Genomic DNA, 19,394 nt, shown 5'->3' on the forward strand with positions numbered 1-19,394 from the left:
ATAACTTTTCCCAAATCTTTCTGTAATCTTTCTATAATGAAATATAATCCTGATCCTGGAAGTTGCCTGAATAAGGCCAGGGGTCACTACTAAGGTGGAAGAGGAATGGGTGAGGAAATTTGGGGATTTTCACCCTGAAGAAAAGTCTGCATATGAAGGGAGGTAACAGCTTTCTTCAAATATCTGAAGGACTTTCCATTGGATTTATGACTGGCTATTAGACGTGTAATTGGTACCACATGTAAAAGGCTCATGGAGGCAATATAACCATGTTATGTGGAAGAACTTTTAAATCCTTGTCAAAAGTATGCAAGGATGGAATATAAGCTATGGTAGAGTTTTCTGATGTTGCCAAGGGTTCAAGCCTAGGCTGAAAACCTATTTGGCAGGAGATTTTGTGATTTATTGTCCAAATAATACAACCCAGAAGATTTAAGTGAATAATTTTAGGGAGTCAGATAATATACGCAAAGGAAAAACTGGAATCCAGAGCACTGAGCTTTCAAAGACCACACTCTTCCCATTAAACCACATCATCTCCAGGAGACAACTACAAAAGAGATTTAAATAACAGATGAGAATTTGATTAGAGGAGTTTTAAGGTATCTTCCCAGACTGCAGTTACTGATTTCTCAAAGGAAAAGAAAGAAACAAAATTTAGAGTGTTCCATAAATGAAAAATTGAGGATGCCTCTTGCATTTAAGGATCTGTTCATTTTAGTGGAGTCTCTACGCTTACTAGGAGTCCTGGTTCCGGAACAGGGGCAGGCCTTGAAAAACGTTTACTAAATTTCCTCTTCTGTTTCCTTAGGTTTTGCATACGCTCAATACGTTTATCTGTGGACTTTGGGAAAATTAAAAGGAAAGAAGACATTTACAATGTTAACAGCATAGCATGCTGACAACATTTTTGGTTTGTGTCCATAAAAAAAGATAAACACAATCAGTGCATACAGCTTACATAGCTACATAGAAATAGGAAAAAAACTTTTTGCAAATGTGTGATTTATAGATGAAGAAAACATCTTGGTGCCTCAGTATTCTTGTTTTTGTGGTCTTAGTTGGGGCACGTGGGATCTTCGTTGCGGCGTGCGGGATCATTCCTTGTGGCACGTGAGCTTCTCTCTAGTAGTGGTGCGAGGCTTTTATCTCTTCTCTAAGTTGTGGCGTGCGGATTTTCTCTTCTCTAGTTGTGGCGCATGGGCTCCAGGACAAGTGGGCTCTGTAGTTTGCGGCATGCAGGCTCTCTAGTTGAGATGCTTGGGCTCAGTGTCGTGGCGTGCGCGGGTTTAGTTGCCCTATGGCATGTGGGATCTTAGTTCCCCAACCGAGGATCGAACCCGCGTCTCTTGCATTGCAGAACAGATTCCTTACCACTGGACCACCAGGGAAGTCCCACCTCAGTAGAGTTCTCAAATGAAACTATTTACTCTTTATTTCCACTTCATTAACTGTGCACAATAGTGCACAATATGGACAAGAGAAAACAATGTTAAGAAGGAAGAATAGGACTTCTTTGGTGGTGCAGTGGTTGGGAGTCCGCCTGCCAATGCAGGGGACACGGGTTCGAGCCCTGGTCCAGGAAGATTCCACATGCCGCGGAGCAGCTAAGCCAGTGCGCCACAACTACTGAGCTCTGCGCTCTAGAGCCCGCGAGCCACAACTACTGAAGCCCGAGCACCTAGAGCCTGTGCTCCGCAACAAGAGGAGCCACCGCGTGAGAAGCCCGCACACTGCAACAAAAAGTAGCCCCCACTCGCCACAACTAGAGAAAGCCCGCACACAGCGACAAAGACCCAACGTAGCTATAAATAAATAAATTTATTTTTTTTTAAAAATAAGGAAGAATAAATCATACAATGAACTTTGTGTGATCTTATGTTTATAAAGTTCAAAACCAAGAAAAACAATATCCTTTTAGAAGCACGTAGGTGATAAACTATTAAAGAAAGAGATTAGCTTGATAAAAATAAAATTCAAGGTAGTGGTTACCTCTGGGAGAGACACAGGGAGGTCGAGTAAGGAAGCGGCTCCTAGATGAGTTCAAGGATACTCATGTTTTCTTAAACTGGAGGTATATTTTGTTACCCTGCTGTAAAATTATGTATGCTACATATATCCTTGTGTATGTATCACGTTACATTAAAAAAAGGAGAATATTAAACCATTTAGGGTATCTTAGTTAAGACTCATTCTGATAGTAGTCACAAGATCCTAGAGTCTCAAGAAAGATAACACAGAAGTGTCTAGCTGATAGAACTTTTGTCCTATTAGGGACGATCACACATAAAGGGACAAGATAAAGTCACACTTTTGAATTAACCATAATTATTTATTTAAACATTACCTGCCTTTCAGTGACGTCTGAAGGATAATGCCATTTTGAGCCTTCCTACATAACATGTAAAATTAAAAAATAAAATAAAACTCATGAGCAAACAGAAAAATCAGCTGTTACAATAGGAAGCCTATGCTACTGTTTTCTATTTATGTAATAGATGCCTATTATCTCAACTGCAAGAGGCAGGATCAGAATAAGAGCATCAAAGTAAACATTGGGGTGGAAGATGAGATAGTATTTTGAGAAAAAAGAACCTGCTATGAACCACATTACCGGGACTACTGAGATTTATTCTGGAAGGAAAGGGTGTACAAGAAATCCAAAAATTCATGTTTCTGTTGGTACTGAATATTGTCATGCTGGGTCTGGCCCCCAGCAGGTGCGAGGTGGGGCTTTTCCTCCTCCCGGCGGGTCCTGCAGCCCAGAAATTAGTCTGCCTCCTTCACCCGGGATTTCCCAACCCCAAAGCACCAACCCCCGCGTAAAGGCCAGCAGCGCGAGCGGCCGAGGCGGCCTCCCACGGGGGAGGCCGGCGCCAGGGTGGCAGAGGGCCCGGGGGGACTCACGGGGTTGACTTGGACAGCGTCGTCCTCCCTGCAGCACAGGCACATTCTGCAGAGCCTCGCAGCGCAGCGGCGCCCACTGCCGGACCCCCGCCAAGTCCTCGCGGGTGCGCCACCTACGGCCCGCGAGCCCCACCCGGTCCCGTCACAATTCTCTTTATCCTGGCCGGGAGGGCCCCGCCCTTTCCCTTAGCTGTCTTCCAATCCCAGTGCCGGGAAGGTGGAGTTCCTAGCCTCGGAAGAGCATCTGTGGAACTAGGGATGTCAGGTCACCACAATCCCCTATCCTTCCGGCTCTGTCGCTCAAACACCCACATAACACCAATTTTCTATCTTCCAGTCCGGAACTCTCTACTCTCTCTCCAGGGAGTTCCCTTCCCTTCTAACACATCTAGCTTAGATTCCACGGTCCCTCACATTAGCCTATCCTCAGGGTTCTGAATTCCAACACCTCATTGTTCTTCCGTCACAGTTTCCAGTTGGATCCATCCAACTACTTGTCTTCAGGTCCATAACCGGGCTGAAGGGGGGGAAATCTTGAAGATGGCTACAATACATATTCATGATCTCCAGCTTAAACTGGGTCCTCATCGCTGCTTAACCACTTTCATGTTGCACTACCTCTTTCTTTTTAGTACTCCTCAGCATTTCCTTCAAACTTTCTTCCCTCTATTAAAATCTGAATCCACCATCTCCCCATCACTTTTAGCAGAAGTAGGACAGTTCTTGCTTCACACACTAATAATGGCTAACACTTCTGTAAGGCCAACTGGCCCGAGGCAGGGTAACACAATCAGATTCACAGGTTGCATCAGACCGAAATTCTCCGGACCACCCAGTTCCAGAAACTGCCCTGGAGACATTCCGGACCACCCAGTTCCAGGAACTGACCTGGAGACATTCCGGACCACCCAGTTCCAGGAACTGACCTGAGGACTTTGAACCCAGCCCAGCCTTCCTGCCTTTCGAGGGGCGGGACTAACCGTCCCCCAGGATACCCGAAAAGACCACCAAATAAGGAATACCCTGCGCCCTCCGAGATTCACCACACCCCTTTCCCTTCTTCCCCTATAAAATCTTGCCCAACCCTCGCCCGGGTGCGACTTCTCTGGCCCCTTTCTCTCGGACCAGTGAACCTCGCCCGGGAGCGCTCCATAATAAAGCTCACTTGAAGCTTTCCTCTGTTTCGCGGTGCCGTTTGTTAAGATCCGACCTTACAACTTCTATAGAGTTTATGCTTAGCATATTAACTCATTAACTTCTTATAGCATCCCAACAGGGTAAATGTGTGATGATTACGGGCTGGAAAATAAGGGACTAGTATGTTAAATAACTTGCCCAAGGTTGTACAACTGGAGAGTGAGCTGGGATTTAAATCCACAGTCTGCCTCCAGAGCCTGTGCTCTTAATACTGTGCTATGCCACCAACTGCTTTTAAAAGCGATAAAACTAATTCTGGGCATGCAGAAAGAATTTAGTAACTGGGAATAACTGCTGCTGCGGTCCATTGCTACTGCCAGGTGAAGTGTCATGGCTAGAGTGACACTGAGAGCAAGAGAACAGGTCTGAGTCCAATCCTTCTCCCCTCCACCTGCCTTCCAATCTTCCTTCAGCACCCACTATTGGCTAAATCTACAAGGACTCCAGCTGGCTAAATTTCCAGCTCTTTTATTTCTAAAGAGAAATAAAATACGCAGAGTCCCAGCCCTGGCTTCACAAAGTAGAATATGGAAGAGTGAGTTTAGAGCTGAAAGACAAAAGGTCAACAAGTGGCACAGCAACCATCGTGCCCTAAATCCCTTTGCAGTCCTTCAACTATACATCTTTGAGAATGGTTTCAAACCTCCCCACTATCCATATTGATAACCTGTATCACACTACAGTCAGCCAATGTCCTGCACCAGACACAAATCTCAAAATGTGATATGGCCAAGAGTAAGGGGCAAGGGTATTAACCTTCTGATTCTGGACAGTATATTTGCATAAAAATTGCCTTTGCAGAAAAAAATGCACTTTAACTGTAAAATAAATTATGAAAACTCCTAAATACTAAATGTAAGCAGAATCAATATTCCTACTTATTCATGTTTGATTGGTATAGAGCTGCAATTCTCAAAGTAAACTCCAGAAAATACCACCATCCCAAAATGTTTTACATGAAATTTTACATGAAAAACAAAATAAGTAAACAAGCCACACTTCCCTCCTACCTAAAAATGGGTACTGAGTTCAAATAAGTTTTGGACATTATGGGTTAAACAAAGTTAAATAAGTATCTTTACTGTAGAACTACTCAAACCCTATTAATATGCTAAAGTGATTATGAATTTCCAAAAGGGTATATATTATACTTTTGTCTAACTTATTGCTTGTGGGACCCTTTTTCAGTGTCCCATCTGTAATCTCTCTCATTTACACGTGGAGGATTCTAGATTAAAGACTGAATCCTTTTACTGAATAACTAAATATTATTTTATATTACTTTAAGCATGACCTTGCAATGTCATAAACTACATCAATAATTTTTTTTTAAAAAAATTATTTATTTATTTATTTTATTTATTTTTGGCTGGGTTGGGTCTTCGTTGCTGCACGCGCGCTTTCTGTAGTTGCGGCGAGTGGGGGCTACTCTTCGTTGCGGTGCGTGGGCTTCTCATTGCAGTGGCTTCTCTCGTTGCGGAGCACAGGCCCTTGGCACGCGGGCTTCAGTAGTTGTGGCGCACGGGCTTAGTTGCTCCGTGGCATGTGGTATCTTCCCGGACCAGGGTTCGAACCCGTGTCCCCTGTATTGGCAGGAGGATTCTTAACCACTATGCCACCAGGGAAACCCCATCAATGACTCTTAATATCAATATTTAAATCAGATTTTTCCCACATGTAATTGTTTTTCTCATTTTCTGTCTAAGCAAAATTTGCTGATCTTTGTTTTATATCTTAAGTGGCCGTTTCATAATGCAAGTAAGATTAGCTTGTTAGAGTGTTTCTGCACTGCAGCTGGTATTTTTATTATCTTTGTGTATTTGAAAAATATATACTGATGAAATCAGTTGAAGTAACATTGCACTAATAAATGCTATGTCTATATCTTGTAAAACAGGATAAGATTTATCAAATAGAATATCTACACAATTTTCCTTAGTTTAAATATTAAGTATTTTCTTTCATTTTTTGCAAATGAAATCATTTTAGGTTTGTGTCTCTTCAGCTTTCTTTTCTATCATCCCTAGTATTTCAAAACTTGGTTATTTAGCAACTGAATTTATAAAAACATTTAGATATTTCATTCACATTTTTAAAAGCTTGTCATGTTTGACATTTCCATAATTAGATTTTATTTTGTAAGATTATACAAATATAGTGCAAGTTCTTAAAAAACTAAACTGTAAGCTTTTCCACATAAATGAAACAACTTATGCAGAAATACAAATGGAATGTCAACATTGATCTGTCTTGTGCCATTATTTACAGATTTTCTGTTTTGTTAGTTTGTTTTCTGGGTTTCCAACAGGCCATGGAACCTATTTGGGGGCATTAAGGAACTTTACTTATTTACTTTGACTTCTATATAACTATTTTTCAATTTGAAACTATTTTCCACAGTACATAGGAGAATTTTGACAAATTCATATATTTAGAATTTTCCTATGATTTTATTTTTAAAAATAGCTTTGAGGGAGTAAAACTTTTTTAGATCCTAAGATTCTCTAAACACTGGAAATTTTTCTTACAGTTAAAGTCTGTTCCCTTTCCAGGATAAAATGCTATTTGTCTACTTAGTAAATAAGATGTTGACAGATTCATCACTCTTTCTTTTTAGCCATTTTTTCATTCTACAAATACCTATATCCAGTGAATAACTTCTGTTCCAGTCTCTGTGGCTTGTGCTAGAGTTTTAGTACTGAATAAGCCAGATTCCTATATGAATGGGTACTGTGTAAAATAATACCAGTGTAGGGCTGACTCCATGGGTGTACAGTCTGTGTAATCACACTTAGAAAGATTGATGCTCTGCTCTTGCTGTCTTAAAATTCTTAATTTTTAAGCAAGTGGCTCTGCATTTTCATTTGGCACTAGGACCTGCAAATGGTGCAGGTTGTCTTGATCCTACCCCACAACGTTTGTGAGAAACATCGTTCTATCTATCACCTATCTATCTATATCTATCATTATATCTCTGGGACACAGTAGCATTTTGTATCATTTTTTATTATTATTTTATGTAGGGAGTTTATAGCAGATTTTTCCTTTTCTGTACCCATGCAGTTAAATTGTGAAATCCAGGTTAGAGACTTTTAATATGTCTATATTAAGTTACATCTTTTTAAATTCAACCTATCATTTCATCCTGTCAAGAGCCCTTTTTGTTCTCTATAGCAGAGCACCTCCATGTCATCTGCTGACCAGATCAGCTTGTTATCATCATCCAAATTTGTGATGAAAATCTTGCACAGAACAGGATTGAGAAGAACGCTCTGTGTCTCAGCACAGAATGATGCACAGAAGTTTCATCCATAAGTATTTACCAGTACCTTTTGGCAGAATTGTTTATTCAGTTATAAATTCACTCAACTTTGATATCAGCTAGATCTGATTATATCCATCTTGTCCACATTAATATCATGAAATACTTTTTCAAATATATTATTGGAATCTGGATGTGCTTTAAGCTACTAGTCCACATTGAAGCTTGTTCAGTAAACTTCTCCCTAACTTAGAAATTGACTTAGATAAAATTCTAGAGTTAATAGTGCATAAAGAAAGCAATAAAGGAGTTAAACTAGGGAGGAAAAAAAAACAGCATTTTTGTTGGACTGTTTTATATTTATTTCGTGGGTTAGTGTATTAGTTTTCTATGGCTGCTGTAACAAATTACCACAAACTTGGTGGCTTACAGCAATAGAAGTTTATTCTTTTACAGTTCTGGAGCCAGAAGTCTGAAATCAAGGTGTCAGCAGGGCTTTACTCTCTCAGGGGGCTCTCAGGTAGAATCTGTTCCTTGGCTTTTCCAGCTTCTGGTGTCTGCCTGCATTCATTGACTTGAAGCTACATCATCCCAATCTTTGTCTTCATCTTCACACATCTTTCTCTTCTAACAACCTTCAGAGAGGTTGTTAGACAACCTCTCTGCCTTTTATAAAGGTGCTTGTGATGGTATTTAGGGCCCATCTAGATAACCCAGGATAATCTCATCTCAAAATCCTTAATTTAATCACATCTGCAAAGACCTCTTTTCCAAATAAGGCATCATTCATTAGGTTCCAAGGATTAAGACATGGGCATATCTTTGAGAACAGTTATTAACCTACCACAGATAATTTTGCCTTTTAATTTTGAATTACATATAGGAAGGGCATTGTACATTTTCATCCTTAGGGCTACTATATATCTTAACCTGGCCCTGGGTAGGGGTTAGTTTCACCTGCTTCTCATGAGAACCTGCTTGTTCTTTCCACCACCTAGGGCTGTAGCTCCTCACCTTTGTGTTGTAGAGCTAGGGCCACACTTAACCTGTCTCTAGGTTACTGGGCCATTGCAAGGAAAGCAGGTACTCAGCTGCTGCAGTTAGAATGCTAGAAGTAACAAGTGACATCTTTTGCCATTATTAACTGTGAGAAATTATTTTTGACAATTTATTTATGGCACTTTTAATCACATATCTCTATTGGTATGACATAGGTCATATGTCACTGTTTCTGGTCCCTGAATTCCTTCTGGACCAGCAGATAAGTCCGGTCTCTGATTGAGACTGGGCACAGGAATGAGCTGGCAGAGTTAGTGAGCTGCTAGCTGGTGATGGTGCCGAATGAATCTTGGGCCTGGCAGAGACTGCTACCAGAAAAAACAAGGCAGAACAAGCACTTATAGGAGAGGAGATAAGGGGCTTGGACTAGAGAAATTCCACAAGGCACGGGAAATCAGAGGCCGGCATAGACCGTCTCCTAATTTACCTTTGTATTAACGGGTAGGTAATGAGTGAACAGAGGAGAGATAAGAGACACGTCAGAATCCACATGACATGCCCTATAGGCAGGGAGGGACCATATAGGGAGTCACCTTCACATTAGCCTGGGTGATAAGAAAGCTATGGGTGCAATCTGGCAATTTTAAAAGGTGAGGTTAAACAAAGAGAGATGGAATTGAGAATTGAGCTTAGAAAAGGTGAAGTAAATCAACTGGAAGACCCCAAACCAGTGGGGGTCTCCAGCTTCTAGAGCTTTGGGGAGCTGATATGCCATGAACCCTGCTTCCACCCAGTTAAACTTTCTCCTAAGTTGTTTTGCACTTGATCTGCAGTTCAGCCTCTTTACCCTTTTGCTGGTTCTCTGCATCTCTCATGCCTGCCCCAGTGTAAGGTCAGAAAAAATGAGTTACCTTATGTCAGAACGCCTATGAAGTCTCTATTTCAGAACTCTTTCTCAACAACTTTATTTTGAAAAACAGTTTCTCAGGAAAATGCATTAGTTGGAAATTGGCCTTAATGGATCTCAGCTTTGAGTACTTATTGAGGTCACCTAGATGAATCAGTAAAAACACAAAGAAATTTAGTAGTTATGTCTTGAAGTAGAACTTCATATTTGGAAGTACTGAAAGTCTTGTAAACAAGGCTTTTAAGAAATCACTTTAAAAACTAACTAAATAAATGGCTATGCTTTGGAGATTTCTAATACACATATAAAGGACAAATGAAAATAATAAACAACTGTTCTAATTTATGTGAAAGAGTACCTAGGCTTTGGATAAATTTCCAGTAACATGTAATAGCATCAAACTAAAATTTTAAAAGTGCTGTATTCTGAGGCACTGAGATGGAAGTGAAAATGAAAGTTGTTGAAAACTGCTCAAAAAAAGGCGCTTGTGACAATTAAGACAGTGATGTTGAAAATGCATGTGAAGAGGTTGAATAAAACTGTTTAATGAAATGCGGGTATGGAAATAAGCAATATTTCTAAACTAATGTATTTTTATATAATGTGGTATTATACATGGATGTATAAGAAAATAAGTAATACAAGTAGACATTTAGCTATTACAGTTACCTCTCTAAACGTTTAAGGGCTCAAGTTGACCCCCCAAAAAAAAAACCTTGGGGATATTTGCCCTCCTAAATGGTCTTTTTCTTAATTGGAATGTTTGGAATGTTTTAACTTTTAATCAATTGTATATTACAAATTCAAAATGTTTAGAAAGGACTGCAAACACAATTCCTTACCCTGAAGAACCCAGTCTTACTATTAAATCATCAGACGCACAAGCATGCACGCACACACGCACACTTCGAAGGATGGTGCTGTTAAAGGGTAAACTGAGGCATATTGAAATTTTTATGAATTTATTTAAGCAAGAATTGATTCGAATGGGGCAGCACCAAACCAGAAGTGTTTGGAAACCCTGGCTGACAGGAGCCAGGGGCTAGACTTATACAGAGAAAGTGCAGAAGCAAAGAAAGGTTATTTGTCTATAGTTTAAAGCCTAATTGGCTGTTTGAGAGTGGTTGTAATTAGCCTCTTGATTTCTTAACATTGAGGTATTTACAAACTTAGATTTTCGGTTGCTTACATAGGCTACAGTGGCATTAGAGCCTCATCCATCTAATGGCCTCCTTGTTTGATTAATTTAACAGTGCAAAACATTCTCTCAAGTCTCTGCGTTTCATTACATACAGTCAGCCTAGAGAAACATGTAGGGACCTGCTCTTCTCAGCTTCGCATTTATTTTCTAATTTATGGCCGTCTAGGTTATAGGATCCTTTGTTCTTGCTTCATCCTAAAAAGCAGATCTTCACACATAAGAGTATTCTGGATCTTCAGAGCATCAACAACACGAAAAATACTTACGCTGATGTGATCAACTTTCACAGCAAAACTTAAATGATTCTCTCCCCATCAGGGGTGACGTTCACAAACTGAGGGAAAAACTTCTGTTGCTGTCTCCCAGGCTACAGCTCTCAGTAAGATACGGAACAAAACTCAACTCACAGCCCTTATGTTGTGCGTTTATATTTCGATTGACGTATTTATTGGAAAAAAGCACAATGCAATTTAATTTTAGAACAAAATTAATTAACACTTAAGTTTTACAGATGGAGGGAGCTCCTCTTAAGTACTTAAAAGTCTTAAAATCTCAAATTGTGGGGAAGGTGGGATGGGAAAGATGAAAATGCTAAAACTGTCATCCCATGTAAGAGCAGACAGTTGTATTCATATTCATGGGGATTACAAATCTCTTCCTTCCTGTATTCTTTAGTTTTGACTATCATATAGTTTTCTACACCAAATTGATATTTTGAGAACACAAATAAAAACACATAGTATAGAAGTGGAGATTGAAAATTTATCCAAATAGCACAGAGATCTATTTGTTAAGTAAGAAAAAGAATTAAGACATAATTATTTTAAGACTTCTGATCCCATCTTATCTTAAATCTTTATTTAATTAGTCTACCAAAACTGCATTGGGTATTTAACATCGTAGAAGTAAATATGAATTGTTCTTCTGATTCTTTTTTTTTTTTTTTGGCTGCATTGGGTCTTCGTTGCTGTGCGCAGGCTTTCTCTAGTTGTGGTGAGGGGGGCTGCTCTTCTTTGTGGTGCACGGGCTTCTCATTGCGGTGGCTTCTTTTGTTGCATGCAGGCTTCAGTAGTTGTGGCAAGTAGGCTCAATAGTTGTGGCACATGGGTTTTGTTGCTCCACAGCATGTGGTATCTTCCTGGACCAGGGCTCGAACCTGTGTCCCCTGCATTGGCAGGTGGATTCCTAACCACTGCGCCACCAGGGAAGTCCCTCTTCTGATTCTTTATACAAGCATAGGAACATTAAGAGTTGGATCAGTATTTCACAGAAGACATTTTCCAGATACCAGGAACTGAAAAACCAGTGTGGGAAATATCTCACTTTACCCTTACAGATATGATGACTTCGCTTTTTTACAAAAGACAAAAAAATTAAAAGTAATGTTGTTTCTTAAAAAGTATTGTCTTTCAAGCATATATTATATGACAAATATAAATGTCAGTGGATCATTATATTGATACTTAACTGACTGTCATAACATTAAGTTACAGTGTTGATTAAATAATAAAACCCTTGGAAAGTTCCTCTTTCCTACCTTTATGTAGAACTGACACAATGAAAAGGATGAAACTTTATTGAACCGATGCCATTTTTAAGGAGCACCATGCTGGTCACATGGACTGATTTGCTCAACAACATGGCAGGTTTGGATACCATGACTTTGACATTTATATAGCACTTTTACATAAGTTTCTAAATCTTTCATTTATAAATCATTTATTTCATATGGTGTTCATTTCATTTGAACTCCATAAACCTTGGGAGGAAAGTAAAGTGCAAATAATTCCCTTTATTTTAAAATTAAATTTTAAAAACAGGTGAAGCTCAGAGAACTTAGGAGAACTAACCAAAGGGATTTCATTTAACATTTATTAAGTCAATCTGTATTTTTTGAAAACTGTATTAGTTAGTATTCCTTTAGTTGCAAGAAGAGAAAAACTTATGAAAGTAACAAACTGAAAGATTTTATTATTTTGGTTTACCTGACTGGGAAATACCGGAGGAAATCTGGTTCAGTCAAATAATTATTCATCTCCATTAGCTTTGTTTTCCTCTATAGGTTGGCCTTACTTTGTCTTGCTGTGGATAGATTTTTCTGCAGATAAAAGGGACCTCTTCTACCCCCATCCTGCTGCGATTTGACCCACTATCTAATAGAGAGTCCTCACTGTTAGCTTTTGGGGAGGAGTCTAATGAGTATATAGGACCAGTTAAGAGAACTTTTAAAATACACCATTAAACAGCTCAGGTTAAATCACATTAAATATGATTAGTACTAATAAATCAATGGAGCATCTTTTCTTTAACTCAGAAGTTTCAGCATTCTCATTTTTAGGTTGAATCTAATCAACACTTTAGAACAGTGACAAATTATTATTCCTTTCTTTGGACTTTTCTGTCCAAGTATAAGTGAGTGAAATCTGAATGTCATGGTTGGTTTTAGAGATACCCACGCAGAAAGAAGCCCAGGATGACAAATAGAAAGTGTGTCATTCAGCCTGTGGAAAACTAATAAAGGCAATAAAGTGAACTCGGCTAAGAACTGTAAAGTTCTGAGGAGGAAATGTATTAGTGGAGATTAGAAAATCTTTTTATTAGGCTTTAAAAATCGGATTTATATACAATCCACATTTACTCAAACCCCATTAAGTAGCAATGAAAACAGGCAGGATAGAAAAAGTAGAGGATTCACTGTAAAAAATATCTTGGCTCAAATTTTCTTTGCTCTGTTTTGGTATGAGCTACCTTAGGTGCAGCTAAACCACATCTCTGTTTTCCAGTCAGTAAGACAGAGCTAATCTATTTCTTAGAGTTGTAAGATTTAAGAAATACTGTAAAACATGCTCAAGTATTATTTTATGCTTCTTTAAAACTATTTGGGGATAATTTCTCATATGGCTGAAGTTTGCACAGGGACAGCAAAAGAAGAGCAAGGGAATGAGTTACTAAAGGGACATATAGCCTCTTTCTCCATAAGAATCAATAGAATGCATAATAATTCTTTATAACATTAAAGTATTATGTTGAGTAACTTAGAATAATTCTTAGAATCAGGAGGTCTAGCTACTTTGCAAGTATTATTTTTTTCTAGAGTGGTTAAAAGTCATACCCATGAAATGTAAGCAACTGATTTCCCAGCACAACTCTTCAGAATGTGTTCATTTTTAGAAAAATATCCAGCAGGTGGCACCACAATCATAATATTTACACAGTAACAAGTTTGTAGTGAGGGAGAAAAACAAAAATTATTATGTAGCCAGAAGATGGTGCTAGGTGACCAATCTTCAAAAACCAACGTCTGCGTTTGAAATAGGCAACTTCAATTTTAGTGAATTCCAGGATTTATAATCAGGATGCTGTTGACACCATTGTTTGAAATTCTTCAATTTTAAACTTCAAATTTATTATTTATACAATAAAAGATCCCTGACCAGCTCAAGAAAGCAAGAAATATTTTTCTACTCTACTTTTATAACTCACAGTGGTTGCAAAGAGAAAAGACTATATATATATTTTTTTTATTTTACTGTTTCTCTAGTTTCATATGCTCAAGATTATACTTTTTTTAAAAATATAAGGACTTATTGTCCACCTCGAAATTCCTTATTCTTCTCCTTCTATTCTTCCACTAAGATTCTCTTAGGAAGATGAAACGCTGAACTGGAAGATCTAGAACCTGCAGATATGCTTTCTGACATGTCCAAATCAGAAAAAAAAGTTTTGAAACATTTCTTCTGTATATACCCTGTGGACTTTTCTAAAATACTGTTTAACATCTTTGTATATTCTGTTATTAATGTTCAAGTCTTTAATCACTTTAAAATAATAGAAAATAAAAAAATAAACTGCTTTCAAAGTTTGCTTTAAACTTTCATATAAACAAAAACTGTATTCTAGGGGCTTCCCTGGTGGCGCAATGCTTAAGAATCTGCCTGCCAATGCAGGGGACATGGGTTCGAGCCCTGGTCGGGGAAGATCCCACATGCCGTGGAGCAGCTAAGCCCGTGCACCACAACTACTGAGCCTGCACTCTAGAGCTCGCCAGCCACAACTACTGAGCCTGTGTGCCAAAACAACTGAAGCCTGTGCACCTAGAGCCCGTGCTCCACAACAGGAGAAGCCACCACAATGAGAAGCCCACGCGCTGCAACCAAGAGTAGCCCCCGATCACCACCCCTAGAGAAAGCCCGCAAGCAGCAATGAAGACCCAATGCAGCCAAAAATAAATTAATTAATTAATTAAAACAAAAAATAAATGTTAAAAAATAAACAAACAAAAAAACTATTCTAAAAATTTGTGCTGGTTCATTTGGAATTCTCAACACTTGCCTAGTAAACATCTCTTAAATGTACCCATTTCTCACCAGTCACCCCATCTCCTTCATCCTCTAGCCTCAGCTACTGGACCATTCCAATAGCCTCTTAGTAATTGACTTACATTTCCTCCTTCTCCCCCTCCAACCTGTTTTCTCTCATGAGATCAAAGTGACATATTGTAAATGCAAATTTGATCATTTCACTCTTGTTCTTAAAACTCTTCAATAAGCTTTGTAAACAACCAAACCTCAAACATGCCCAAAATTCACTTCTCCAGGTCAATCTCTTAGGAAGTCATTCTTCCCATTCATTTTCTATGCCTTTGCTACATGACCTTTTTCAGACAATGCTCCCTCCTCCTACAGGTCTTGTCTTCTTTCAATTAGCAAATCTGTTCTCCTATGTCTCCATCTAGATGTCTCATATGCATTCTTTGGATCACGACTCAAATCATCGCTTTCTCAGGAAAGCTTACCCTATCACTCAGGGTATCAGAGCTTTCTATTACTTGTCCCACAGGACTGGCTAACTCTCCTCTGTGGCACTCCCCTCTGTAATTGACATGGTTTATGGGAGGTAAATTGATCAATGTCTCTTTTTGCCCTAACTCTACCATAAGCTTCATGAGGACAGAGGGGTGTTCACTTTTCTTACTGGTGAGTTTGAAAGTGCCATACTTGACATGTGGAAAGCTCTCAATAAATATTAGTCAGTTGATGGAGTGAATGATTTAAAAAAAATCAGAAGTCTCTGGAAAGTGTAGTTGACCTTATGGGTTCAGAATATCTTCCACTGGCAAGATGTTTACCCTTAAGAGAAACCTCAGGATGCAGATGAGAGCCGTCTTCAGATATCTACAAGGCTGTCATGAGACAGAAGGGTGAAGCTTATTTTTTGTGTATCCAGAGGGTTGATCTAATACCGAATGCTTACAGAAAGAAAGAAATCCAAGATTTAAAAAATATGAGTATCTGACAAATTTCTGCATTCAGTGGAGAAATGCCTATAACTTAGAGATATTTGAACGTAAGTTAGTAGTCCATCTGGTGAAAGGCAGAAAGGGGAATTCAAGAACCAGCAGGGCAATTAAGTGGCCTTTGAAGTCCCTGTGAGCTTTGAGATTCTATGGAGGTATGATTTGTTAAAAAGATTATCCCTGTCTTTGCCATGCTGATTGCATTCTGAGACGAATGCTGAATGGAATATGGCTTCTTCCTTAGAGTTTTGGAGAAAAAGTTTCACTGTGTTTAGGACTTAAAAGAACATGTGATTTCCTAACATGATCCATACCACTAATTTCAGCTTAGATTTACATTGTCAACCTCTTCTTGGGATACACCTGAAACAAAATGTAACTAGAACTTGCTTCAGATATATTATTTCCTCTGATAACTGAAATTACATTTTTTTATGTAACTTTTACTGCATCACTGATAACATTTACTGATAAACTTTTGAGAATACATTTGATTTTGGGAACAATAAAATTTGTTTAATTTGTTTTTTAGGGATATTCTAAATTCTGCATTTCACACATCTCAATTCCATCCATAAATGTAAGTCGTTAATGAGTTCTTTGTTCTGTGAATCTAGTTTCAGACTACTGCAGGAAAAAGGGTTAAGATCTTTACACTTAATATATAAGCTCCTAACTTTTATGCCTCAACCCAGATTTTATATTAAACTACAAACAAAAATATTAATTTACCCTCAGGCTCATGATACTATATAAACTAAGTAGTTCTTAACTGTTTTTGGTAGATTGAAAACAAAACTTTCATTTGAAGACCTTCATATCAATTTAATTCCAAGTACAGTGAGATATACATTGTACCATTTTCATGAACAAAAATGAGGAAGCAATCTCAAAGTTGATTGATAGGATAAAGGTTAAATAAACTACGTATGTAAAGTAAGCCACAATACAGCCTTTTAAAAGAATGAAGCCGTGTAACGAATACTGACATGGAAATATGTCCATGATATACTATTAAGAAAAAGTATCAATTAGCAAACAGTATGGACAGTGTGTTCCCACTTTTAAAAATGATGTAAATATATCAAAAGATGTCAGAAAGTTTTTATCTAATCTGGTAGCACTGGTTATCTCTGGGCAGTGGGATTGCATATTGGAATGGCTGCAAACATGAAAATTAGAATCTCCCTTTTTATACATTTGATACACTTTGTTGTGGGTAAAATTTTTTCCCACATGCATTTACCTTTAAAAAGAAAACCTAAGAAGGACACGAACTAATACAATCTATTGTTCACTTTCATCTGTAAGAATAAAGAGGAGGAAATGAATCATAGCCAGAGACTAAGATGATATTCACTTCCAGTGTACACTGTCAAAATTCAGAGTTCTGTTGTGAGAAGAATAATAATGAAATCACACATAGGGATCAGAATAACTAAATATATACTTCCAAATCATCCTTGCTCTTGCCCTTACCAGCTCAAGGAGAAACTCTAGCTTTCTGCAAAATCTCTTTCTACCCCAAATTTTCTTTAGGCCCAGGGGATTTCTCACAGCTCCATCTCACTACATTTTTGTCCTACCATGTTCGACGCCACCATTTCCCCACAGGACTGCTGTTGCTTTACTGGGCACAGTGGATATGGCAGAAATGTTAGAACTCTTAGCTATTACAGATATGCCATGGTTTCTCTCAGTAGGCTTGAGTAGACAGAAGGGAGCATATGTATAGTGGTGAGCAAAGGGCATTTCTGGGAATTGTAAAGAGACCAGCTAATTTAAATAAAGAATTTGTGTTGGTGAGAAATGGCATGAGATTTAAAAGGAGTATTTTTGTTACACAAGATATAAGAATTACAGTCACAATATAATAAAATATAGGTGAATCAGTAAGGCTGAGTGCAGAAAACAGAAATTGCTATAAATATTTTCAGCAGTAAAGAATTTAATACAAGATATTAGGTGCTTACACAATTGTTGGAAGGACTGAAAAAACAGGTCCTGGGCTAAACATTCTGAATGGGTTCCTAGAATAACGCAGAGCTGAACCACAAGGGGAGCTACCATCTCAGAGGCAGCCACTGTTCCTTGCTGTGACAACTTCCTCTCACTCCGGAGGACGAGCAAACTGAAGCTGTGACACGGCTATCAGAAATCCAGGCTAGGAAGTCACTCAGTGTTTTCATAACACTCTGTGTGTTCCACCAAACTTGAATACGAGGACTGGAGTGCAGCTGTGTGAAAGTCTCACATTTCTAAATTGCCTGTAGCAAGAGCCAAAGGTGGTAGGGAAATGGCTGTTTCTTCATTCTGCCTTCCAGATCTCTCCTAAGTACTGACAGTATGTAATTTGCATCCAGAATGCTAGCTGCATGAGTATTGGGGGGCATTTATGTGATAACTTTCTAAACCCTCCAAAGTGAAGACTTGAGGTTGAGAATCAAAATATCCACCATATATAGGGAAGTTCCAAGCAGGAAAAACAACTATTAATAATATGGCCATCCAGAAAAAGTGCTATTAACATTCTGTCATACAACTATTTTCTTTCCATGTGTTAGCCTGCCTATCTATCTATCTATCTCATCTATCTCTATCTCATTTACTCCATTGGAAACAGTTATTATTTTTCTAGCTTGTTCAGCAGACCTTTATACCCTTCTTCAAGTAAAAATAGTATTTGTTTTCCTTTAAGGAAGCTCTATCTCGACCCATATCCATGTTGTCTGGGCTAACAAACTTTATCCCCTTCAACCCTGATATCCCAAAGTGCCACTTATAGGTTATATGAACAAAAAGTTCATTTTTTTCCCTAATCATTTTTGACTTCAGTTTTTGTCAGTGGTATCTGGATTGTAGACTGGGAAATACTTTATAACCTTTGATTTTCCTTGATCAACATGGACTGAGACACAGAGAGAGAGAGAGAAAGAGAAATGTTTATTCTGAAGAATTGGCTCACATGATGAAGGAAGCTGAGAAGTTCCATGATCTGTGGTCTACAGCCATAAACCCAGGAAAGTCAATGGTATAAATCAGTCTAGATCTGAAGGCCTAAGAACCAGGGGAGTGATGGTTTAAATCCCAGCCCAAGGGCCAGATGAGATGTGATGAGATGTTCTAAGTGAAGCAAGCAGGCAGGAAGCAAGAAAGGGTGAATTTCAACCTCCTCTACTTCTATTGTATTCAGCCCTCAACAGACTGGATGATAACCATCTGCACTGGGAGGCCAATCTACTTTACTGGGTCCATGGATTCAAACGTTAATCTCATCTGAAAACACCTTTACAGACATGTCCAGAAGTATTTTTAAGATATTTCTACTAGTTAATTGGATTGAGGAAAAGTTCAAAATTCAATGCAATGCTATGAATCATGTTATGAATGTTGCCAATGTTAAGATTCAGCAGCAAACTTATTAGATGCTGTTTTAATTCCCTTGATTTACTTTTTCCCACTATTTGGAGCAGAATTTCTCAATGGTTAATCCTCATGTTATGGAGGCAGCTTTTTATCGGCCTTTTGCCCCATCCCTTTCTGTGCCTTTCATGAGACAAGATGAAACTCATCTTCTTTGTGGTTCTTCCCTCTATCCTTATTCCTCACGCTTGGCATTTTTAGA

The 19,394-nt window shown here is 38.6% G+C and overlaps 1 protein-coding gene across 1 annotated transcript; it reads right to left on the reverse strand.

Annotated features, from left to right (window-relative positions):
- Positions 1 to 712: 712 nt before the first annotated feature.
- CCDC179 (coiled-coil domain containing 179) lies at positions 713 to 2,952 on the reverse strand. The gene is made up of 3 exons (XM_029209382.1): positions 2,908 to 2,952; positions 2,348 to 2,392; positions 713 to 844 (listed from the first exon to the last, which is right to left on the reverse strand). The coding sequence occupies exons 1-3, from the start codon at positions 2,950 to 2,952 to the stop codon at positions 713 to 715; spliced, it is 222 nt and encodes a 73-aa protein (XP_029065215.1).
- Between the last annotated feature and the right edge of the window lie 16,442 nt (positions 2,953 to 19,394).

This window comes from Monodon monoceros, unplaced genomic scaffold (assembly GCF_005190385.1).
Source record: "Monodon monoceros isolate NGI ecotype Baffin Bay Population unplaced genomic scaffold, NGI_Narwhal_1 Super_Scaffold_7, whole genome shotgun sequence".
Classification (NCBI taxonomy): Eukaryota; Metazoa; Chordata; class Mammalia; order Artiodactyla; family Monodontidae; genus Monodon; species Monodon monoceros.

Excerpts from the sequence above, each read along its gene's own strand:
- CCDC179 (XM_029209382.1), bottom strand. The coding sequence starts at position 2,952 with ATGTGCCTGTGCTGCAGGGAGGACGACGCTGTCCAAGTCAACCCC. Across the intron at positions 2,393-2,907 it reads ACGCTGTCCAAGTCAACCCC|GAAGGCTCAAAATGGCATTA; the intron begins GTGAGTCCCCCC and ends CATGTTATGTAG. Across the intron at positions 845-2,347 it reads CAGACGTCACTGAAAGGCAG|TCCACAGATAAACGTATTGA; the intron begins GTAATGTTTAAA and ends ATTTTCCCAAAG.